This window comes from Triticum dicoccoides, chromosome 7A (assembly GCF_002162155.2).
Source record: "Triticum dicoccoides isolate Atlit2015 ecotype Zavitan chromosome 7A, WEW_v2.0, whole genome shotgun sequence".
In the NCBI taxonomy this organism is placed as follows: Eukaryota; Viridiplantae; Streptophyta; class Magnoliopsida; order Poales; family Poaceae; genus Triticum; species Triticum dicoccoides.
In genome coordinates this window covers 7,794,669-7,818,507 of record NC_041392.1, presented here as the reverse complement: position 1 = coordinate 7,818,507, position 23,839 = coordinate 7,794,669, and the positions used below count along the sequence as shown (strand labels likewise).

General features: G+C 46.8%; 3 protein-coding genes and 2 long non-coding RNA genes across 8 annotated transcripts; 2 read left to right on the top strand and 3 right to left on the bottom strand.

The window, feature by feature from the left end:
* Nucleotides 1-7,329: 7,329 nt before the first annotated feature.
* Nucleotides 7,330-8,118, bottom strand: LOC119332815 (pectinesterase inhibitor 8-like). Its single transcript, XM_037605958.1, has one exon. The coding sequence runs from the start codon at nt 8,116-8,118 to the stop codon at nt 7,522-7,524; it is 597 nt and encodes a 198-aa protein (XP_037461855.1). The 3' UTR covers nt 7,330-7,521.
* Nucleotides 8,119-8,302: 184 nt separating this feature from the next.
* On the bottom strand, nt 8,303-10,552 carry LOC119328954 (WAT1-related protein At3g30340-like). Its single transcript, XM_037601941.1, has 5 exons — nt 10,335-10,552; nt 10,001-10,180; nt 9,069-9,486; nt 8,823-8,974; nt 8,303-8,670 (listed from the first exon to the last, which is right to left on the bottom strand). The coding sequence occupies exons 1-5, from the start codon at nt 10,523-10,525 to the stop codon at nt 8,508-8,510; spliced, it is 1,104 nt and encodes a 367-aa protein (XP_037457838.1). The 5' UTR covers nt 10,526-10,552; the 3' UTR covers nt 8,303-8,507.
* On the top strand, nt 10,023-11,815 carry LOC119328955. Of its 3 annotated transcripts, XR_005159229.1 has the most exons (4): nt 10,139-10,256; nt 10,350-10,820; nt 11,492-11,603; nt 11,698-11,815. It is a non-coding gene; the product is annotated as an uncharacterized LOC119328955 (long non-coding RNA). The 3 variants fall into 3 exon arrangements; XR_005159227.1 differs by lacking the exon at nt 11,698-11,815 and having other exon boundaries at nt 10,023-10,140; XR_005159228.1 differs by lacking the exon at nt 11,698-11,815 and having other exon boundaries at nt 10,140-10,256; nt 10,347-10,820.
* LOC119328951 (WAT1-related protein At3g30340-like) lies at nt 11,131-13,103 on the bottom strand. Of its 2 annotated transcripts, XM_037601940.1 has the most exons (6): nt 12,888-13,103; nt 12,744-12,806; nt 12,503-12,619; nt 12,004-12,403; nt 11,763-11,914; nt 11,131-11,574 (listed from the first exon to the last, which is right to left on the bottom strand). In XM_037601940.1, exons 1-6 carry the CDS (start codon nt 13,076-13,078, stop codon nt 11,448-11,450), a joined length of 1,050 nt encoding a protein of 349 aa, XP_037457837.1. In that variant the 5' UTR covers nt 13,079-13,103; the 3' UTR covers nt 11,131-11,447. The 2 variants fall into 2 exon arrangements, with proteins under 2 accessions (XP_037457837.1, XP_037457836.1); XM_037601939.1 differs by having other exon boundaries at nt 12,004-12,619.
* LOC119328956 lies at nt 13,102-14,581 on the top strand. Its single transcript, XR_005159230.1, has 2 exons — nt 13,102-14,026; nt 14,138-14,581. It is a non-coding gene; the product is annotated as an uncharacterized LOC119328956 (long non-coding RNA).
* The last annotated feature ends 9,258 nt before the right edge of the window (nt 14,582-23,839 follow it).

Sequence of the window (23,839 nt, the reverse complement as noted above, 5' to 3'; positions counted from 1 at the left end):
TTGATGACCTCGAGCCTTGGACAGGCCTCCACCAGCCACCGCACCAGCCCGAAATAGCTCCCAGACAGGGCCTCTCCGGGCCACAGCCGAACTATGAAGCCCTTCATGGCCTGTTCGGCCGCCTTGTGGAGCTCGACCAGCTGTTTCAGCTGGTCGCTCAAGGGCACAGGGTGTCCGGCCTCAGAATACTGAGACCAGAGCACCTTCTCCGTCGAGCTGCCCTCTTCAGCTCGGTAGAATGCGGCGGCGGCGGATACGCTGCGGGGAAGATCTGCGAATGCCCCTGGAGAGCTCCGGATTCGGGTAAGTAACAAGTAGTTTACTTTTATATTTCTGCTTTGCATAAAGAATGCCTTACCCGCTGCTATCTTCTTCATCTCCTCCAACTCTTGGAGGGCCTTTTGGGCTTCGGCCTTGGCAGACTTGGCAGTCTCAAGGGCCGTCGTGAGCTCGGATGCTTGCGCCTTTGACTCAAGCTCCAAACTCTCATGTTTTTTCATGAGAGCCTGAAGCTCTTGCTGCACCTCGCCGACCTGAGCCCCAAGTCTGTCTCGCTCGATGCGCTCCGCGGCCGTTTTCTTTTCGGCCTCAGACAGTGCCTGCTTAAGGGTCGCCACCTCAGTCGTGGCCCCTACAATAAGCAGTACAATCCTGTTATTTTTTTTGCAATCACGCTTTTTATAGGCACTTTTTCTGTAAGGTATTTCTTACCTTCTTTCTCCTCGAGCCGCCGCTTGGCAAGGCCGAGCTCTTGCTCGGTCCGCTCGAGGTCCTGCTTCAGGACACCCACCTCCGCAGTCAGTGCGGCGGTGGATAGCAGCGAAGCCTGCATACGCATATTGACTCTTTTTTGTTAGACTCCTGCGAAATTTAATAGATCCTCTATTCGGCTTTTCTTTCTGAACGCCAAACAGAGCATCAGAGGCTACTGTCTATGCGGTAATATTTTTACATATTTTTACTTACCTCGAAGCCTGTTAGAAGGCTAGCGCAAGCTTCAGTCAGTCCGCTCTTGGCGGACCGAACCTTCTGGATCACCGTACTCATAATAGTACGGTGCCCCTCGTCGATGGAGGCGCCGTCAAGCACCTCCAGCAGATTGTCCGGCACCTCCGGTTGGATGGAGACCGCCGGCTCAGAAGGCTTGCTCCTCTTGGAAGGAGTTCGCCTACCACGGTCCGGAACTGTGGAAGATTCCGGTGCAGTGTCCGGCACAAAGCCGGACTTGGAGCCCTGGGGGGGCCTTATCCCCTTCACTCCTGGAGTCCGGGAGGTTGCCTTGCGGCTCCTCCGGGACCACCTCCTCCTGCCCCAGAGCTTGTCGTGACGCCACTTCAGCGTCGTCTGCAGTGCGGGGGGAGACATCGGGCGGAACTGAGTTCACGTCCGATGAGTCCAGGGAGCCGCCCGACGATTCGTTGAATTCGGCCCGGGGCGGGCTGCATAATTACGTTCGACATTAGGGAAAGCTGTGCAACAAAGGAACATCATGAGTTACTCTGATATCCGAACTTACGATTTCGCCGGACGCTTGGCCCCGTTTGGCCACTCCTCTTCGCCCTCTTCGGCGTCGGGGGAGTAGTCCAGCGGAGGGGTATTCCTTTTCCTAGACCCCTCGGCCTCCCCAGTTGGGGCAGCCTTTCTCTTCTCTCCTCCCTCCGCTGGGGGGGAGAGTTTTCTTCTTCCTCCTCCTCGTTTTCACGGGAAGAGGGCGTCTCGGACTCGTCGGATGACGAGTCCGACACCACCACGTTACGGGCACTCTTTCGAGTCCCCGTGGTCTTCTTCTTCTTGGCCTTCTTCTCCGGCACCACATAAGGCGCCGGAACCAGCAGCTTCACTAGTAGAGCTGGGGCTGGGTCTTCGGGCAGCGGAGCCGGACAGTTAATCGGTCCGGATATCACCCGCCAAGCCTGTCAAAGGTAAGGGAGTTTAGATCTCGCATAGAGTCAAACTATGAAAAAAGCTTAACACCTTGTAAAAGGTGAAGATAGCTTACCTCGCTAGCGTGACGCTGCGAGCTGTATCCGCGGTCCTCGGAAACGGATGCGGGAGCCTCGGCGCCCTTGAATAGCACCTTCCAAGCATCTTCATACGTCGTGTCGAAGAGCCTGCTAAGGGTTTGGTGCTGCGCCGGGTCAAACTCCCACAGATTAAAATCTCGTTGTTGGCACGGGAGGATCCGGCGGACGAGCATAACCTGGATTACATTAACAAGTCGGATTGGCTTGTTCACCAGGGACTGGATGCATGTTTGCAATCCGGTCACCTCTTTTTCGTCACCCCACGACAGGCCCGTCTCTTTCCAGGACATAAGCCGCGTGGGGGGTCCGGATCGGAACTCAGGGGCTGTGATCCATTTCAGATCGCGTGGCTCGGTGATGTAAAACCACCCGGATTGCCACCCCTTTAGGGTCTCCACAAAAGAGCCCTCGAACCATAGGACATTGGCCATCTTGCCCGCCATGGCGCCTCCGCACTCCGCCTGGCTGCCGTGCACCACCTTGGGCTTGACATTGAAGGCCTTGAGCCAGAGGCCGAAATGAGGGCGGACGCAGAGGAAAGCCTCGCACACGACGATAAACGCCGAGATGTTGAGGATGAAGTTCGGGGCCAGATCGTGGAAATCCAGGCCGTAGTAGAACATGAGCCCCCGGACAAATGGGTGGAGTGGAAAACCCAGTCCGCGGAGGAAGTGGGGAAGAAATACTACCCTCTCATGGGGCCTTGGGGTGGGGAGAAGCTGCCCCTTTTCGGGAAGCCGGTGCGCGATGTCCTTAGACAGGTATCCAGCCTTCCTTAGCTTCTTGACTTGGCCCTCCGTGGCGGAGGAGACCATCCACTTGCCTCCCGCTCCGGACATTGCTAGAGAAGGTTGAGGTGGGAAGTGCGGGCTTGGGCGCTGGAGCTCGAGTGCGCAGGAGATGGATAGGCAAAGGAGGAAGAAGGCATAGGTAAAAAGGTGGATCCTTATCCCCTTATATGGGCGGATGCGGTTGTGTGTCCCCACCAGCCTAGTAAAACTCACTTGCCTCCCAAGCGCCGTGATAAATGGCGCGGTTGGGTTACCCACGTCCGTATTGATGAGAATCCCGTAAAAGGGGGTACACGATCTCTGCTTTGACAAGACGTGCCAAGGAAACCGCCTCGCAAAACGTGCTGAGGTGGAAAAGTAAAAAACGATTTGAGTAAAGGACTTGGCCGTAGTGTGATGACGCACTGCGGAATACGTCGGCAGATTTCATTTGTGTTAATATTATCCTCTCTATGGCAATATGTGGAAACTTATTTTGCAGAGCCGGACACTACTCTTGGTGTTTACAATCTTCTATGAAGGACTTGGAGGAGGAACCCGCCTTGCAATGTCGAAGACAATCTGCACGCCGGACTCGTCGTCATTGAAGCCTGGTTCAGGGGCTACTGAGGGAGTCCTGGATTAGGGGGTGTTCGGGTAGCCGGACTATACCTTCAGCCGGACTCCAGGACTATGAAGATACAAGATTGAAGACTTCGTCCCGTGTCCGGATGGGACTTTCCTTGGCGTGGAAGGCAAGCTTGGCGATGCGGATATTCAAGATCTCCTACCATTGTAACCGACTCTATGTAACCCTAACCCTATCCGGTGTCTATATAAACCGGAGGGTTGTAGTCCGTAGGACATCAACTCCATATACAACAATCATACCATAGGCTAGCTTCTAGGGTTTAGCCTCCTTGATCTCGTGGTAGATCTACTCTTGTACTACCCATATCATCAATATTAATCAAGCAGGAGTAGGGTATTACCTCCATCGAGAGGGCCCGAACCTGGGTAAAAACATCGTGTCCCTTGTCTCCTGTTACCATCCGACCTTGACGCACAGTTCGGGACCCCCTACCCAAGATCCGCCGGTTTTGACACCGACAAAGATCTTTATCGGTCAAACCGCATAACAACATACGTTGTTCCCTTTGTCATCGGTATGTTACTTGCCCGAGATTCGATCATCGGTATCTCAATACCTAGTTCAATCTCATTACGGGCAGGTCTCTTTACTTGTTCAATACATCATCCTGCAACTAACTCATTAGTTACAATGCTTGCAAGGCTTGAGTGATGTGTATTATCGAGTGGGCCCAGAGATACCTCTCCGACAATCAGAGTGACAAATCCTAATCTTGAAATACGCCAACCCAACAAGTACCTTTGGAGACACATGTAGAGCACCTTTATAATCACCCAGTTACGTTGTGACGTTTGGTAGCACACAAAGTGTTCCTCCGGTAAACGGGAGTTGCATAATCTCATAGTCACAGGAACATGTATAAGTCATGAAGAAAGCAATAGCAACAAACTAAACGACCAAGTGTTAAGCTAACGGAATGGGTCAAGTCAATCACATCATTCTCCTAATGATGTGATCCCGTTAATCAAATGACAACTCTTTGTCTATGGTTAGGAAACATAACCATCTTCGATTCAACGAGCTAGTCAAGTAGAGGCATACTAGTGACACTCTGTTTTGTCTATGTATTCACACATGTATCATGTTTCCGGTTAATACAATTCCAGCATGTATAATAAACGTTTATCATGATATAAGGAAATAAATAATAACTTTATTATTGCCTCTAGGGCATATTTCCTTCACGTCTCCCCTCCCCTCACACCTCCCACCCGCCTCACGTTGCCCGCTTGCGCCAGCCTGGTGCATCCCGATGCTTGCCTACCGGAAACCTTCGCCGGAACCGTATGTGCGCCGTCCCCCTCCCCCTCCACCACCGCTCTGCTCCAGGAAGCGCGAAGTCTTGAGAGAGCCGATTGTCGTGGCCGTGGAGGTGGAAAATCGCCATCCTCGAAGCTCAAGTACCACCTGTACCCCCACTGCACCGACCAAGATGGAACCGAGCCATCATTCGATGGCAGCCCACTCATGCCACTGCTGCTGCTGTTCCCGCTCTCTGGGCTAGAGGCCGGTGGGCAAGTGAAGTCGACGATGTGGTCGAGGTGGATGAGCACTGGATGCCCGAGAATGCCCACCTGATCCCACCTCGCCGGCACCTCTTCCATGATGTTGAGCTCTGGGTAGCACATCCCGGGCGAGCCCATGTCACGAGGTTCCTCGAGCTGTAGCACACCTCGCGTCTTCAGCTTCTCCACCGCATCCATCCACACCCACAGCGGAAACATCCCGTCTCCTCCTCCCGCCTCACCTCCTCATCGATCCCCTCAATGAGCATGGATGGGTCGAACAGATGGGTGGCGCTCTCGATCTCCCAGGCGTGCTCCGGCACCCCTTCAAGGCACACCCTGGCCTTGTAGAGCATCTTTGCTGGCGATGCACGACGGAATCGCGACCATGGCGCCACCATAAAGGTGACTCTCCCAAGCACCATGGGGCCTTGGATTCCCAGCACCTTGTCCCGGACCGCGGCGTCACCAAAGATGAGCAGCAGCTCGCCAAGAGCTCGCAAGGACACCTTGACCGCCTCTTCGTGTATCCTGAAGCGCAGCGCTAGCGCCCGCTTGACGTCAACGAGCTCAAAGGGGAGGGGGAGCCCGCCACCACCGCCACGACCGCGCATCTCGAGAGCTTCCTCTCCGCCTCCGCAAGCGCCGCCGTCCTGCGCGCAGTGCCGATGACTAGCCCACGCCTCGCCTCCGGGTCACTAGCTGGAGCCTCCATTGGAGCGCGAACGTTAGAGCTCAGTGGTGGTCCGGGCGGTGGAGGAGGTAGAACCACGACCGGATGGACCTTTCTCACAGGACTCGCAGCCGGCTCAGGCGTCTCACCACCGCACCACCTTGCCCTGTGCCCAGCCTCGCCACAAAGCAAACACCTCTCTCTGTTTGTACACTTGGCAATCCTATGATCCGTCTCGAGGCACCGGAAACACTTTCCCTAGGCTTTCTTGAAGAGAAGCACTTTGAGTTGAGATGGCTTGGCCTTCGACGGAGGGCGCTGGTAAAAAGGGGCGCCTCCCCCTCCCTACCATCCTCCACCCATCGTCATCAAGGCGCATATGGGAGTTTCTGGGCCTTGAATGCGATGGATCTGTGGCCGGAGCGACCATAATGGACTGCAGACGGCCACCGGTTGCATTAATCACGGGGGCCCCCTCCGTCCCATGCGGCCTAGGGGACTGCGCAGGGCACGCTGGCGCAAGCAAAGCCTCCAAGTAGGAGACCGTTGGGGCGAGGGAGGCTGGAGCCGGTGACGAGGACATGGGGCAGGGCGCGCCGCCGAGGAGGCGGCGCAGAGGGGGGGGGAGGGGGAGAGCGGGAGGAGAGTCGACTCTGCCGTCTGAGCCAAGATGAGCTACATAACCTTCATTTCATCTTCTTCTTTTTGTAGCACATTTATTTTATATACGGTGGTCAACTACATGGTGGGGGAAAAAATAGGGAAGGATCCCTCTCTCCACTAGATCTGGCGGTCTCGTCAGCCGGTGGGGTGAGGAGAGGGGGGGCGCTCCTGTGCATTAGTTTTAGGTTCCTTTCTTACTATGTTTGCATCCTACGTGGCTAGATTTTGGCTCTTACTCGATGGGGTGGAGGCACCGTCGAGCTCCTCTCTTGGTCGTCCTCAGCTTGTTCTTTGTCGTGGCCTTCCTCGTTGACGACTTTGGCTCGATTCGTCCTAGAGATGCCCTGCTGAATAACCTCCCTTCTCACCTAGTGATTTCCCGGTCTTTTTCTTCCCTTTTGATTCTTGGCACCATGGTGGTGTCAAGCCATCGAAGAAGGGTTGTGACTGGGATCTTACTAGATCGTTGCCCCTTTCCCTTTCCCTTAATCTCCTACCAGTTTATCCCCATCCAACCTATGGAGATACAAAAATCTTTTCATGAAGATCTTGTGCTTCACTTTTGATGTTGCTTCAGCTTCTACAGGGAGGTCACAATCCATCCAAGGGGCTTATTCCTCTCTGGCGCATGCTATTATACATGATCCTTGGCGTCGATGAGCTACTAATCATGTGTCTCAAGAGGCTGCTTGATGAAGTCATCTTCGTCCTCCTTTAGGTTGTTGGTCATCATCTTCATTACCGGTGTTTGGCTACATGTTCTGCTTGATAGCCGACAATGGTCATCGTCTTCATTACCGGTGTTTGGCTACATGTTCTGCTTGATAGCGATTGTCGGCGGCAAGGCTTCAAGGTGGAGCAGCGTCGATCGGCTCTCCCAATGTCTGTTACTCGTGGCCCTCCACGTGTCCTTTTCCTCGGTCTCATAATGTAAGCCGTTTTTGTACGAGATAATGTAAGACTTAGTATGACACTTAAGGTGTCTTAGATTCGCTAGTTGTACGGATCATATCGATTTCTCTTGAAGACCACATGGCTACATTTTATTATCACACTCGTCTTCCATTGATAAACGCTCGATGTAAAAACATTGCACATACCAAACTATCTTACGCAGCCATGTTGAAAGAAGAGGGTTTATTCGTTCATTATTAATCCCATTTCGTTTTTATTTACCACTACGTCAGTCGAGCACGCATGTCTCGCACGTGCCCAAGCGGCCGATCGACGACGGTCAGGCGATGCCGCTGGTGAGCCCGAGCGCGATGACGGCGAGGCGGCCGTACTCCTTGTCGTGCCCGGCGACGGGGACGCCTCCCCGCGCCTCCTCCTCGCCCTTCCACGCGTCCTCGCACCGCTCCGCAGCGCCCAGCGCCGCCGCGATCTGCTCCACGGCGCGCCCGTACACGCGCGCGCGGATGTTGTCCAGCGCGTCCCGGAGCACGTCGGCCGCTGCGCCGTAGAGCTCCGTGCAGCGGCCGAGCCTGGCGCGCGCGCGCGGGCTGCCCTCCGCCTCGCCCAGCCCCTCCATCCGCGCCTCCGTGGCCGCCGCGTGCTCCACCGCCATCCGCGTCGCCGCCGCCGCCAGCGCGTGCATGTCCGCCGCGTCCCGGCCCTCCTGGTCGGAGGAGAGGGAGGCCACGCAGTGCTCGTAGTCCACGGCCGCGTCCCGGCCCGCCGCGCCCCTGCACGCCTCCTCGATCCCCGCCGACGCCGCCATCACCGCCGCCTGCGCCGTGCGCGGCGCCCCGGCCAGGATGAGGACCGCCACGGCCACGGCGAGCACCGCCATGGACGTGGTGTGGCCGCGTCCTCCTTGCTGCATCGCCATGCTACCTCGATCGTTCAGGAGTGTGGTTGTGCGGCATGGGTATTTATGTATGAGCTCGTACGTGGGGTGAGGGTCTGTCAATGGAGGACGACACAGGTGTCGGCCATGCCCCAAGCCGGAGATCAGCCATTGCTAATTCGGACATGAACGAACGACACAGAGTGAGCGGCTAATTATAGATGGATTTGAGTGACACCATGAATCAACATCTCATAGTTCATCCCCTTCTTCACCAGAGCATCTCACTCTCATGTCAAGATCACAACTGTTCCCATCCAAATTTCCTACGGTACAGTACAGTGTTTGATTAGTAGTTTCAGTTCATCATGTTCTCTCTAGTTCAAAATTTCAAATGCGTGTCTTGCTGCAGTTCAGACTTCGGTTCGGGATCACACTCTCTCCTGCTGCTCTGCCACGTCTCCGTGGCCAGCTGCTGCTACCTCCACCGTCTTGGCCGGAGCGGCGGTGGCGGCGGCGGCGACGGCGGCTTCCTCCCTCTTGCCCCACAGCACGAGGTAGAGGCCCAGGATGACCAGCACCGACCCCAGCACGCTGCAAACATCATGTCATCATCATCAGATCAATCGACAATTCGTCACTGAATGAGCTCACTGTCTGATGCAGTTTAGACCACTGAACTCTGACGAAAAACAACAGTGTTCAGAGAGTGGGTGGGTGTGGGTTCAGTTTAATGGCGGACCGACCTGCCGAGGTAGAGGGGCTCGTGGAGGACGCATAGGTCGATGCCGGCGACGAACATCTGCGCCAGCGGGCTGAAGGCGGCGGTGAATACCGGGCCCCGCTTCTCCACGCAGTAGGTCAGCAGCAGGTACCCGACCCCGGACGCCACCACCCCCTGCCAAATCCAAATCCAAACAAATCCCCAATCAAAATCTTGCATCTTTAATCTTCAGGAGTCGACGGATGGACCAGGGATCGCGCGCACGTACGCAGTACACGACGGCGGCGATCTCGACGGTGCCGCGGAGCCGCCAGGCGGCGAGGCCGGCGCCCCACTGCGTGGACAGCGCCAGCGCCGCCGCCTGCGCGAAGCTGAGCAGCGACATGAGCGCCGTGGCCGAGTACACCGCCGGGTACAGGCGCGTGAGCCGCCGCTGCAGCAGCAGCCACCCCGCGAACCCCACCACGTTCGCCAGCATCGACGCCGACCCCAGCACCCACCGCACCGCGCTCCGGTGCTGCTCCTCGACGCCGGCCACCGCCGCCGACGACGGGGGCAGGTGGTGGTGGAGGTGGGTGAGGGACGCGCCCTTGTAGAAGGTGAGCATCATGGCCCCCGTGAGGGACAGCAGCGTGCCGGAGATCTTGGCGCTCCCGGACTTGCTCCGAACCTCCAGCGCCTCATACCTAGCACAGGTCATGGATGAGATTCATTTGAATTTGTTTGGTTTTCTACTAATTGTGTTTATAAATCATGGCTCATAGGTGTGCAATACAAACCTAGAAAATTATGAAAAAGTGTTTAATTCTGATTCACATGACTTAGAAAATTATGTGTGTTAAAGTTCTGTTCATAGGATACGCTGATCGATGTGGTCCGTAAAGTCGAAGTCTTTTTCTTTTGCTGTTGATTCAGTTCAAGATGCTATTATGTGCTAGATTTGATGAAAACAGATTTAAAAAGTAATAGTGCAGAATCAAACTAGCTATTAGGGTCTTATATTGCATTTCAAGCTCCTATTGTACTACTCCTAGTTAGATTAATGGAAGCTGTATTAAAGTGTTCAAACAGAGTCGATTCAAACTTATAGTCGTGCTACACACTTGTATATGAAACTTTGCAACATGACCTACTACATGGAAGAAACCTTCTTTTCACAGAAAACAACTTTTTGCCACAGGAAAGAGAATGAACATTTACCCGAAAGCGAGTGATATCAGGAAGGTAACCACCGGGAGCAGATTGCCGAAAGTCGCAGCAAACGTTGCGGTCGTGTACTCCAGCCCGACGAAGAGCGTGTACTGAAGCAGGACCGGGCCGAGGATTCCACTAAGGAACAGGTACGCAAAGATTTCAGCAGTGATCTTTGGTCTTGTCTTCCTGAAAGGAGGAACACAAAAAAAAGGCCAGTTCATGTGCATGATCAGCGACAGTGAAATACCAACGACGACTACTGGTACTAGTACTAGCAGCTGCTTTTATCGCCATGATGATCTGTTTTTGCCTTTGCTTTTGATAATAGTAATGATGATACCTTTCCTTGAAGTAGGCAATGGGGCCAAGGAATACAGTGGCCAGCATCTGCCTGAAAGTGATGAGGACCAGCCGGTTCATCCCCTGGTTCAGCGCCTGCTTGAGCAGCGCGGTCATGACGGCGATCACGACGTTCGTCGCCACCATCGCCGCCGTCGGCATCCACTCCTCCACGCATCCTGCACTCCACATTTTCAGTCCGTCTGCCTCGATGATCTGATGGGCAATTTGTTTCTGGTTATGCCATGGTTTTTATAGGGGTGGTGACAGGCGAAGGTCCGGAAAATGGCATCTCAAGGCATGTCTCCGACTCACGGTTTCGTTTTCGCACACGTGACCGAGAGCTAAAACATGGCCCGGGGAAGAGGAGCACATCGTTTGTTCTCTTAATGTCTGAATAATTGTGGGAAATTTGCCGTATCGAGCAAATTGCGCACCCGGCTGAATCGAATAGCTGTCTCTTTATTGCATAGTGCGAAGGAACAAAGTAAGGCTCTGCCCCCCTTTTTTCCAATTTCTGGCAAGCAAAATATAGCTTGTGATCCTTCCTGCATGGCCTTCTTCTACACTGTAGGGCATTAGATGCTGTCTTAGCACTGAAAATTTTGGCATGAGCCCGTTTAGGACCTACAAGGAACAATTTAGGGGAACGCCTTCCCGTGCGAAAGTTCTTAGATCCAATGCCCACTGTCTCTTCTTTGATGAGCAAAACATTTCTTTAAGTCCAAATCAAATCGCAAAGCATTGATTCGATATAGCCGCCCCCACAGGACCGTGGGGTGGTCGTACAAAAATCGTGCGGAGAATATTTTCTTTTCTTTTCTTTTATTTCTTTTCATGCTCAATATGACAGATGTGACCTTCTAACGTACTGAGATATTGGCAACCTATGCCCACCGCTCTTTATCACCTGAAGAATTTGGGCTACATTTAGGCATATAGCTGCAGAAATTTGCCCGACGTATCGTCTCGTTGTGCGAGCGAAAACGCATACGACAACTGCATTACTAACAGTACTGTATACTATTCCTCTTGGTTAAACTACGTAGGTGTAGAAAACTAAGGAGGAATATATGCCATAGTTTTACAACCTAAGAGTGCCATAGCTTGGTCCTTATGATTTGATTTGCTTCTCCTTATCCTCTTCCTCTTTGGCAGGTGGTACTGTCGCCGAGGCATCCCTGCTCTTTCCCCACAGCAGAATATAGAGGCCCAAGATCATCAGTATGGATCCCAGCACACTGCAAGGGCAAAACAAAAAATACAAAAGGTGATGCCATTTGGACCAGCCATTGCAGTTCTACAAGTGCAAAAGTGGATAAACTCACTCATAAACTGAAAAGATTATGCATCATTTATTTCAGTATGGGAAATGAATGAATGATCATGAGACTGTACTGATTTAATATCTGAGGCAAATCTGGTTTACCTTCCAAGGTAGATGTTCTCATGGAGAAAGAAGAAATCAATTATGGCCACCATGATCTGGATGATGGGGATGAAAGCTGAAGTGAACACTGGCCCTCTCTTCTCCACACACCATGTCATCAGTACATATCCCACTCCAGACCCCAAGATTCCCTGCAACATATGAAACAAGTGTTCTTTGGTTCAGCCAATTCTCTGCAGAGTTCACTCTTTTTTGGTAAACTGCAACAAAAAGATCTTACTGTGTATAGTACTGTAACAATCTCCACTGGCTTGGTGAGGACCCACACCGATGCCCGCCGCTGTATCGCCGCCGTCAGGCCCCCGCCCTGCAGGGAGCTGATGAGGAACATGTATGCAGTGCTGGAGTAGAGTGCTGGGTACTTCTTGGTGAGCTTGGACTGCAGCAGGAGCCAAAAGGAGAAGCACAGGCAGTTTGCCAGTAACGCTAGAGTGCCCAGGGTCCAGCTCTTCTTGCCAGATTCTGCTGCTGCTATTTCTGCATGCTGGCCTGAAGGCTCTGCTTGGTGTGTCAAGGCCACACCCTTGTAGAGGGTCAGGAGCATGACGCCGGCGAACGACATGAGTGTCCCGATGATCGTCGCAGCTCCTGCCTTGTTCTTCATGTTCAGTGACTCCACCCTACATCCATGAGCCGTATTCCCAAAGGGTTTAGATATTAGCAAGAACAAAGTGCATGAGAAAGGTACCAGGTAAATTTGAAAATCGGCACACACACACCGGAGCAAGACAGCGATGAGGAAAGTGAGCACAGGAGCCAGGTTGGTGAAAGTTATTGCAAACGTTGCCGTTGTGTACTGCAGCCCGTAGAAGAAGGTATACTGAGAGAGCGCAGCCCTAAAATGGGAGGAAAAGTCAATGATGAATCAAGCAGAATCATATCTGGCAGAGCATTCTATAGCCGGGTCGCTGTACTAATATGAGGAAGTGATTGTTGTGATGCTATGTTTGCCAACCGTACCCTAACGCTGCGCTGAAGAAGAGGTACACCAGGATCTCCAGTGTGAGCTTAGGCCGTGTGTTCCTGAAAGAAAACAACAGCAGCATCATATTCTAGGATAAGTTCTGAACTCTGGTCATCTTCTGCAAATCAAAATTTATGTACCGTTCTTTGAAAAATGCGATCGGAGAAAGGAAGACCGTGGCCACCAGTTGACGCAGCGTGATGAGCACTAGACGGTCGAGCCCTTCCTCGAGCGCCGCCTTGATCAGGGCCGTTGTCACGGCAGAGATGAGGTCGAAGACCAGCATTGCCATCACCGGTTTCCACTCATCGATGCGCGCCATCCCCCACATTGTGCTGCTGAATCTTTGACACACCTTTACTTGTATTGCCATGATGATTCTCTTGTCATGGACTACTTATAGGCATAATTTACCAGACGGAGACCCTTCCGAAAATTAAAGAGATGTCATGGAGGATACGCACAAATGACCCTTTTACCCTCCAAAGAAAAGGCGCTGGTGATGACACATAATGCGATTACTTATTGGCATGAAACGGTCCATCTCGACATGTTCTTTTTCCTTCAGTGCCATGAGAAGCTACTGACACGAATCACAAAGATGTTTTGACTGGTGGAAGCATCTCCTCCATTGCTGAGTTCGCAATGACAGTGGAAAAGACTCCACTATTTGCACACTTCGGTGAGTTTGGCAAGCTCCTGTTTGGGCTACAAACTTGACCCTATTCTCATCATGGTAAGGGTGCAGAGCTATTCAGTTGTGCAGAAAAGGCGGTTCTGTCCCGTCCGATCCAATCCAGAGGAAAGCAGGATGGTGAGTTGTTAGTGGAGTGATCACCTAGTATGAAAGCTCCCTGTCTCATCCATCTCCCTTGATAATGGAAATTGGCGACGCCGAGAGACGAGCAGCTCCCAGTTGCGCAGAGGAATGGCGAAAGCGGGTTGTCGGTATGATGCGGCATTGGTGCACATGGCGGAACTACACTTTGCTGCAACTGCACATTACTTCTTGATCAGGAAACGGCCAGCAATGCCAGGCTAGCCCCTAGACGCAGCAATAAGAAAAATCTTCGTCGCCGACAACTGGTAGTAGATCCAGACCGGGGCAGTGACATAAAATTCCCCGAGGTTTTGACTGCGCACATTGTGCAGCGAGCACCCACCCACTCGTCTCTTTCAGCGGTAACGATGTTACCGCCGCTTGTTTCCTACCGCAGGGGTACTGGATCCAGACAAGATGCTGAATTATGCCCACCTGGAGAATAGCATCCATGTTCAGGTAACTTACTGGATCACATAGTGCTAGCAAATCAACATTGTTCAGGAATTAGGATGGTGATTCATGAGAGTGCAAAGCAAAATGAATCTTTATCAACTGATTTGCATGCAGATCACAATCTAAGCCACATCTGCAGCCCTATCCTACTAGGCTTTAGCTGCCTGCAAGGACAGTTAGATGGGGAACAGTAGGGTATTGTCCCGATCACAGTACATACCCTAAGCAAAAGCACATTAAGAAGCAAAGGAAAGAGAAGGCACTGGCTTTTGCCATAAGCCTATGGCTGAGAAAAGTGCTGACTCTCCTCCATGCTGATAAAAAGCTGCCTTTAACCTGACACAAAAAAAGGTTGTGTGTCAAAAAAGAAAAGGAGAAACTTGTCATTTTCATTTTGTGAGAATAAACTGTTTTCATATATCAGTGTGCATCTTGTAAAAAGAAGTTGTATCAAAAAAATAGAAGGAAAGATTTGCCTTTTCTCCTTTTGTTATTTTGGAGAAGGAAATATATATTATTTTTTTGATAAAAAAGAAGAAAATATAATGATTGGGTGTATGAGAGCATCTTGTAAAAAGACAACTTTAACTAACTGGTATGATTAACCTAGTGCCCACAGCAATCTAGCACAGATTTTATGCTAACCTTAACATCTGAGACTCTTGAGAGCCTAGTGCCTGTCGATCTCATGGCTGGCTTTAATCAGATGCTAACAAAATTCGCTGATTAAATTATGATTTTTGGAAGATCTTCTGGTCTTTTGTATTCGGAAGCTAGACTCAGAAAGTAGCAAAGCACTAACCAACATTGTTTTTTCGCATGTAAAGCTTATGCATACAAAGCCACAAAGAAAGCAGACCAGTTTCTAATGTCATGATTGGGACCAATTGAGCCATAGGCAGTTCCTCATATGCCATGTTATTGGATTTATTGGGCCTACTGTTGTATGTAAATGGTGGCCGACACTTAAATATGATTCTGAATTCCTTTCTTAAGGGCAATTCCTAATTGAGGCTCATTGTGTCAAGCTCCAGTTCGATTTTATTTCTTTCTCTGTTTTTCAAGTTTTTTTCTTATATTTTTCTTTTCCAGTTTTCAAAAAAATTCAGAAAATGTTCATGTTTTAGAAAAAGGTTTAAATTTTTAAGAAAACTTTTGCAATTATTTAATGTCTTTGGAATTTTAAAAATATTTTCAGTTTTAGGAAATGTTCTTATTTTTTAAAAGTTATTAATGATAAAAAAATTGTTCTAAAACTTTTAAACATGTTTATTAAAAACTGCTTCTCCCAGAAAATCAAAATAGAAACTGATAATCTGAGGAAAATAGAAAAACAAATTAACCAGAGATAGTGCTCGCTGTAGTCGTTGCTACATGTGTTGGCCCACCCGAACACACACCTGTGTGACAGGCCGACAATTTGACACAGTAAGCGTCAAATAGGGGCACCCTGCCTTAAGTGCTAGATCGAACGACACTCCGCCCACTGGCCATCACCATGGGCCAGCGGCCCTGTAATATGTTTTTCCTTTTATCTCTAGGTTTCATTTCTATTTCCTTTTTACTCTTACTTAATTTTCTTATTATTTTTTTAGTCCTTGCATTCCATTCGACACTTTCTAATCTGTATCTTATTGCTAGCTCACATGTTTGTATAGTTTGTTTTGGTGTCATGTATTAATATATTAAATTTAAATGTTATAGAGCTATTTATCATATTTATTAGTATGGAACATTTTTACATGTCAAACAAATCTTCAAAGGGACCATGCAATTTTGGTTGGGCTTACATAAAAAATTATTGACATAGATGCAAATTATCATTAAATTTGAAAAAATATTTTAAAATAGTGTCATATTTTTATGATGATTTTTTAGAAGTTGCATGAATTTAGTATTTTATGTGAAAAAATATATTTCATTATGTGATGAAAACAGGGGTGTAGCTAGGAGGTGGATCAGGTGGTCCATGGACCAACCTAGAATTTCCAAAATACATAAATGAATATTTTTGAGGTTCGACCACCCTGGCCCATTGGCCAGGCCACACCATTGTGAAAAACGTATCTTCAAGGAAAATCCATTAAATGTGATTTTGTTCTAAGAACATGTCTTATAGGATACATTTATTATTCATAAAAAAATCTACAAAGTGCAAATATTAGGAACTCCAGTAACACAACGCTGATGGGTCGGTCCACAAAGCTGCAAAGAAGAGGCCGGAGATGTGTCAATGTGGTTTCACTTTCCGCATCTAGTTTCCCACCATGATCCAGTAAAAAAAACACAACAGACGACCAAACATTTATGGACTAATACCAAAGGTTCTGAAAAATAGTTTAGGTCGCTCACCCAAATAGGTTTTTTTTCTTTTGAGAAATGCTCACCAAATAGGTGAGGACCTATGTGCTTACTATCCGTGTAGAAGACCTGGAGACCACAAGATTAAGATATGCTTCTGACCAGGGGTGCCCTTGCTTCTAGCGAGGCTTAGGAACCCTCACTGAAGGGGAGAGGGAGATGGACCAGCCCAGGCGTGCAGGAGGCCACAATCTCGTTTTTTTATTTATTTTTTCTTTATTTTTTATTTTTGTCTATACTTCCAAATATTCTAAATAAATATATTACAAAAAGTACTTCGAGTAAAACATTGAAAAAATGCTGACCAAGCATTTGAAAAATATAAAAATGTATAGAGGAATTGTTTATCATGTATATGAAAAATGTATACAAAAAAATATACAACGTGTGTGAAAAAAGTTGAGCATATATTTAAAAAATGTTAATCTAAACATTTGAAAAAAATGTTGACCATGTATTCGAAAAATGATAAACTTGTATTTGAAAAATGTTAAATGTGTATAGAAAAAATGTTGACCATGTATTAAAAATGTTAAACTTGTATTTGAGAAATCTTAAATGTGTGTGGGAAAAATGTTGACCATCTATTCAAGAAACGTTAAGCTTGTATTTCAAAAAGTTAAATGTGTATAGAAAATATGTTGACCATGTGTTAAAAAAATGTTAAGCTTGTATATTTGAAATTGTAAGTGTCTATAGGAAAATGGTTAGGCATGTATTAAAAAATGTTAAACTTGTATTTCAAAAATGTTAAATGTGTATAAGAAAATGTTGTTCATGAATTAAAAAAATGTTAAACTTGTAATTGAAAAATGTTAAATGTGTATAGAAAAATAATCACCATGTATTCAAATACTATTAATATGTTATTGAAAAATGTTAAATGTGCCGAGAAAACAATGTTGACCATGTATTAAAAAATATATTAACTTGTATTTGAAAAATGTTAAATATGTATAGAAACAAATTTGACCATGTATTCAAAAAATGTTAATCTCTTATTTGAAAAATAAAGCGTTTGAAAAAATGGTAAATGTCTATAGAGAAAATGTTGACCATGTATTTAAAAATGTTAATCTAGTATTTGAAAAATGTTAAAAGCTGCCTTTAACCTGACACAAAAAAGTGTTGACTCTCCTCCATGCTGATAAAAAGCTATCGTTAACCTGACACAAAAAAAGGTTGTGTGTCAAAAAGAAAAGGCGAAACTTGTCATTTGCATTTTGCGAGGATAAGCTATTTTCATATATCAGTGTGCATCTTGTAAAAAGAAGTTGTGTCAAAAAAACAAAAGGAGATATTTGCCTTTTGCATTTCTTTTTTGGAGAAGGGGGGGAAATAGAAAAGGGAAGAATATATAATTATTGTGTGTATCAAAGCATCTTGTAAAAAGAGAACTTTAACTAACTGGTATGATTAGCCTAGTGCCCACTACAATCTAGCTCAGATTGGATGCTAACCTTAAGATCTGAGTGCCTAGTGCCTGTCGGTCTCATCGCTAACCTTAATCAGATGCTGACAAAGTTCGCTGATTAAATTATCACTATTAGAATATCTTCTGGTCTTTTGTGTTGGGAACCTAGACACAGAAAGTAGCAAAGCACTAACCAACATTGTTTTTCCCATGTAAAGCTTATGCATACAAAGCCACAAAGAAAGGAGGCCAGTTTCTTCTATCATGATTTGGACCAATTGTGCCATGTGGAGGCGGATCCTCATATGCCATGTTATTGGATTTCTTGGGCCTACTGTTGTATGTAAATGGGTGGCCGGCACTTAAATATGATTCTGAATTCCTTTCTTAAGGGCAATTCCTAATTGACGCTCATTGTGTCAAGCTCCAGTCCGATTTTATTTCTTTTTCTGTTTTAAAGTTCTTTCTTATATTTTTGCTTTCAAGTTTTCCTAAAAATTCAGGAATTGTTCATGTTTTTAAAACAGGTTTAAAGTTTTAACAAAACGCTTGGAATTATTTAATGTTTTTGGAATTTTAAAACTATTCTGAATTCTTAAAATGTTCTTCATTTTTGAAAATTACTAACGATTAAAAAAACTGTTCTCCTATAAAATCAAAATAAAAATAAATAATCTGAGGAAAATAGAAAAACAAATTAACCAGAGATAGTGCTCGCTATAGTGCATTGCTACACGTGTTGGCCCACCCGAGAACACACCTGTGTGACAGGCCGAAAATATGACACAACAAGCGTCAAATAGGGGCACTCAGCTCACTGGCCATCACCATGGGCCAGCAGCCCAGTATTGTATTTTTCCTTTTATCTCTAGGTTTCATTTCTATTTCCTGTTTACTCTTTCTTAATTTTCTTGTTTATTTTTTAGTCCTTGTGTTTCATTCGACACTTTCTGATCTGTATCTTATTGCTAGCTCACATGACTGTATAGTTTGTTTTGCTGTGGTTTATTAATATATTAAATTTAAACATTATAGATTTATTTATCATATTTATTAGTATGGAACATTTGTACATTTCAAACAAATCTTGAAAAGGACCATGAAATTTTTGTTTGGCATACATAAAAAAATGAGTAAAATTCATCGTTGGTACCTCAACTTGCGTCGCCCGGTCACTTTGGTCACTGTACACAATAACTCACGCAATACGGTCACTGTGTACGGCGAACAGTGAAAATACAGTCACTGTGCACCGTAGACGCAACGTACGCCGCCAATTTGACCAGTCCACGGGCTCCACGTAGGTGGGCGGAGGATTTATGTTAAAGTGCCCATTTGCGGGAGGGCGTTTTTGTAAAAAAAAAGCCGTTTTGATAGGAATCCCCAATCCTCCCCTCCAAATCCCTAGTTCTCGCCGCCGCGCGCCCATCCTGCCCTCTCGCCTTCGCGCGCCCTTCCTGCCCTCTGGCCGCCGCGCGCCCCATCCTGCCCTCGCCCCTGACGACAACTGTGCCATGTCTTCTGCTAGTTCTGCCCGGTCTGGTCTCCGCGGCCGGACAGTGGTGGTGCCACTCATCCCATGTCCTCGCTGCCAGGAGACAGTGAGGTACTGCGTTTCGAACACAGAGGATCACGAGGGCTGGGTGTTCTACAGATGTCCCAATAACTCTGTAAGTAACACAGAGGATCAGTTGATTTTGTTCTTGGCAGCAGTTTTGCCCTCTCGTTGGTCAAAGTTTACTTTTTTGCTGTTGGTTTGCAGGCTACTGGGTGTGATTTCTGGTTTTGGGAGATGGAATATGTTGCGTACCTAGTAGATGCTCATTTCTTGGTTGGGAACCAAGCTGTGGATGATGTTGGAGCAACAGAGGAGAGGAGGGAAGAACTCATTAGGGCTAGGAATGAAAGGAGAAGGATTGCAGCTCAAGTGGCAACTAGTAGAGCTGCTTTGGCAAGGCCTGGCTCTCTGCAGCAGAATATGAGCAGGCACCAAGAAAGTGCATTGATTGGATTAGGTTCAGAGATCTTGGTGCTGCTGAAGCTTCTGTTAGGTAGTGTGATGTTGTTGTGTGCCGTCTGTGTTCTTCTGTTGATGAAGAAGTGAGGACAAATGCTCTCTGCATTAGAAGAAGAAGAAGTGATGAAGGACTACTATAGAATAAGAAGAAGTGATGAAGACAAGTGCTCATTTTGGTAGTGGAGAAGTGAAGACCAGCTTCAGTAGTTTAGCATGTTAAGTACTTTCAGTAGTTTAATGTTAGGAAATGGCTATGAAGTTAGCTTGGTTGTATCAAATGTTATGGTTGTCAAGGCCAGAAATGTATGAAGTGATCTATCTATCTATCTATCTTTAATGGAAACATTGTCTTTGTATTATGTTATCTTTCTGACATGATAATTGTGAAATGAGTTCTTGTGTACTATTTCATATCATATTTATGAAATGAAAATAATGGCAGCAAGGAACAAATGTGGAAGCAGTATTGACATCAACAAATAGAATGACAACAAATTGGTAGACAGACAAGACAATTTTCATACCAAAATATAGATTCTGTGGTGCATCATCATTAGCCCTACTCAAAATAGAGTACCATAAGATCTTGAGATAACATGAAAGGGAAACACAGTCATATTTTACATTGCTGAAAGAGTACTCTTACTAAAACAAGATAAACAGTCTCATAGATCATCTAAAGATGTCAAACATGCTTGATCTTTCTGGCACATGCCCAGCTTCCTCCATGTTTCTTTGTGCTTCTTTCCTCAGCTGCTCCTTCTTTGCTGCAATGGTTTGTCTCTCTGCTTGTTTCTTTGCAGCAAGGGCTTGTTTCTCTTCCTGCTTCTTTGCTAGGAGTGCTTGTCTCTCTGATTCCTTCTGTGCAGCAATGGCTTTCTTCTCTTCTAGTTTCTTTGCAGCAGCAGCCTTCTTTTATGCCTTCTTCTCAGCAGCTAGTTTCTCCTTCCTCTCAGCAGAAAGCTCTCTTTGTGTCTCTACTATTATCTGCCTTGTCTCTGCTCTTGCTTGCCTCAGGATGGCCATTGTTTCCTTCTTCTGTGCAGCTGCCTCTCTCTTCTTCTCAGCTTCTATAGCCTTCTTTTCTGCTTTCTCATGCCTTCTTCTAGCAGCCTCTTCTGCTTTCTTCAACTCTGCTTCTATCCTTGCCTCTAGTATAGCTTGTTTCCTATCTTGAAGTTCTTTTTCTCTTTGCTGCTTCATGGCCAGCATCTTCTTAGCTAGCTCTCCTTGCCTGATTGTGTTAGTGCTTGTCTGGGCCTGGTTCAACATTGCTTGTGCATTTGTTAAGAAAGTTGATTCTGGGATTGGTGTGTGCTGAAGCACTCTAGGCAAGGGCCTCTATACATACACATGTCAAGTGTCAACAAATGGAAACTAACAATGTCACTAAAGCATGACTGAAACAGAGCAAGTGACTAAGAGTACTCATGTTATAATTACATGCTGAAGCATTTGATCCACCATAAGATCTTCTACTACTGTACTGGTCTCTGCACTTGTGTTGGCCTGCTGCTCATCAAACAAAAAGCTTGTTACTTGGGCTCTATAAGATGTGCTAGAGGTTGTGTACAAGACAGTTACCTGGGCTTGTTGTGGAGGTTGCTGTTGCTCCATATTAGCTTGTGAAGTTTCCAAATTGTCATCATGTTGGGGTGGAGGAGCTTGTGCATTGGGAGGTGGTAGACCAGCTTTCATATATTTGCATCCCTTGATATTGTGGTCAGGCTCACCACAGTAACTGCAGTGCATGATTACACCATGCCTTGACATCCTCCTCCCTCCATTACTACAAATAATCTCTTCTGGTCCCTTCCTTCTGCTTTTGCAAGGCCTTCCAACATGCTTCTTGTAGTCTGGTGGATTAATTTCAGGCCCATTCATCTTCTCCCACTCAGTGATGTCCTTGCAAGGGTAGATGATATTGCTATAAGCCTTCTTGAACATGGACACTGAGTAGCATTGATCCACTAAGGTTAGTGGATCTACTCTCTCACTCCTACAACAAGCTATAACATGTATGCAAGTCACTCCACTTTTTTGCCATCTCATACAGCTGCAGGACTTGCTATGCCAGTCTACTATGTAATATGTTCCTCTATCCACCACTTGAAACACTCCATCTCCTGATTCATACACATAGCATGTGTTGGCCAGCTCTGCCAACTTGTCAACTAGTTTCTTGATCTTAGGGCACATTACTCCTTGCATCTTCTCACCCTCACAATGCTTAGTGTAGTGCCTTGCAGTCCACTGTTGCTTGATCCTCTCAAACATTGAAAGAATTGGCAATTCTCTTGCCTCCAAGATATATCTGCACAAACATTGCATGTTATGTTAACAACAGTGATAGGAAAGCATTTCATCTTATGTTAAAAGAGTGAGATGAAAGCATTGGAACTTACTTGTTGAATACCTCACACAAATTGTTGAGCAGAATGTCACACTTAGGTATGTCACTTTGGAAAGCCCTCACCCAAGTGTTTGGTTCCAACTCTTTCAACCAGGTGTATGCACCCTCATTCAGCACCTTCATCTCAAGCATGTACTGCTCATACTTAATAACTGTTGTGCTCCTAGCTATCTTCCACAATTGATTCTTCAAAGCATCACCTTTGTACAGCTGTTGGAAATTCTTCCACATATGCCTGACACAGAACCTATGTTCTGACTCAGGGAATACTTCAGTCACAGCATTTATCACGCCCTACAGAACAACATAGACCAATAATCAAAGTGTTAAACAAGTGTTCTCAAGTACAGTAATCTAATTAGAGCATCAGGCAATGTGGTTGCATATACCTTCTGCTTGTCTGACATTACTGTCCATGGGGATGTGTTGATAATACCAAGATCACTCTTCAGCCTCTCAAGAAACCAAACCCAGTTAGGCTTGTCCTCCACTTCCACAACACCTATTGCTATGGGGAATATGCAATTATTTGGATCTATTCCTACTGCAACCAGCAACTGCCCTCTGTATCTTGTTTTAATATGGTAGCCATCTATGAAGATCATAGGCCTGCAACCTTGAAGATAGCCTCTATTGCATGCATCAAGGCACATGTAGGCCTTGTTGAACCTAGCTTGATTATCTAGTGCAAGGAAAAATGAGCTACCAGGATTACTTCTCCTTATCTCATTTCCATAATCCCACAACAGCTTGTACTGCCCTTCTTCATCTCCATGAATTATTTTCATAGCCAGCCTTCTTGCCCTCTGAAGCTTGGACCTAGTTGGTGTCATGTGCCATTCCTTTTGAACAACCCTTGAGAAGTTTCTAAGATTCATATCCTGATCAGCCCTGAAACTCTCAAGGTATTTCCTGGCTAGAAAAGGTGCTGTGAAAGCCTTGATCTTCCATTTTTTGCAGCAACTATGTTCTTCAACATACTTCTTTACCATGAAAAACTTGGTTCTGCTGTCATAAGAAGCCCACAAGTACCAAGTACAATCTTTATCACAGACTGCTTTCACTCTCTTTCTGTCATTCACTAGTAACTTGACATCAACTCTATTCTTGCAGCTGTATTTCTTAATTGCTTTCCTAAGCAAATCAATATTTTCAAACACTTGTCCAACATGAAATCTTGGACAAGTCAGGTCCTCCTTTCTAAATGCTCTAAATTTTGTTTGCATTTCATCATCTAAATCAGGTGCCCAAAGATCTTCACCTTCAGATTCATAATCTGACAAGTTTTCTTCCTTTTCTTCCCCTACAACTCCTTTATCCTTTGCTGTTGTTTTCTGCTTCACCTTCTCCTTCCTTTTAACTGGTTCATCCTTATCCACATTGTCAGCATAAAGGTCATCATCATCATCACTTATTTCAAAGTCACTATCTATCATGTCACCAGGATCAAAATCACTGTCATCTGAGTCACTATCTGTTCATACATTGCCTTCAAAACATCTCTTCTTTGATCTGGTTCTCCTCAATTGATGTGCTTCTGCATCTTCATCTACTGCTTCTCTCTCTTGCTCTACTTGCTCTGGATTTTCATGTGGCTCTGCTTCTTCTTCT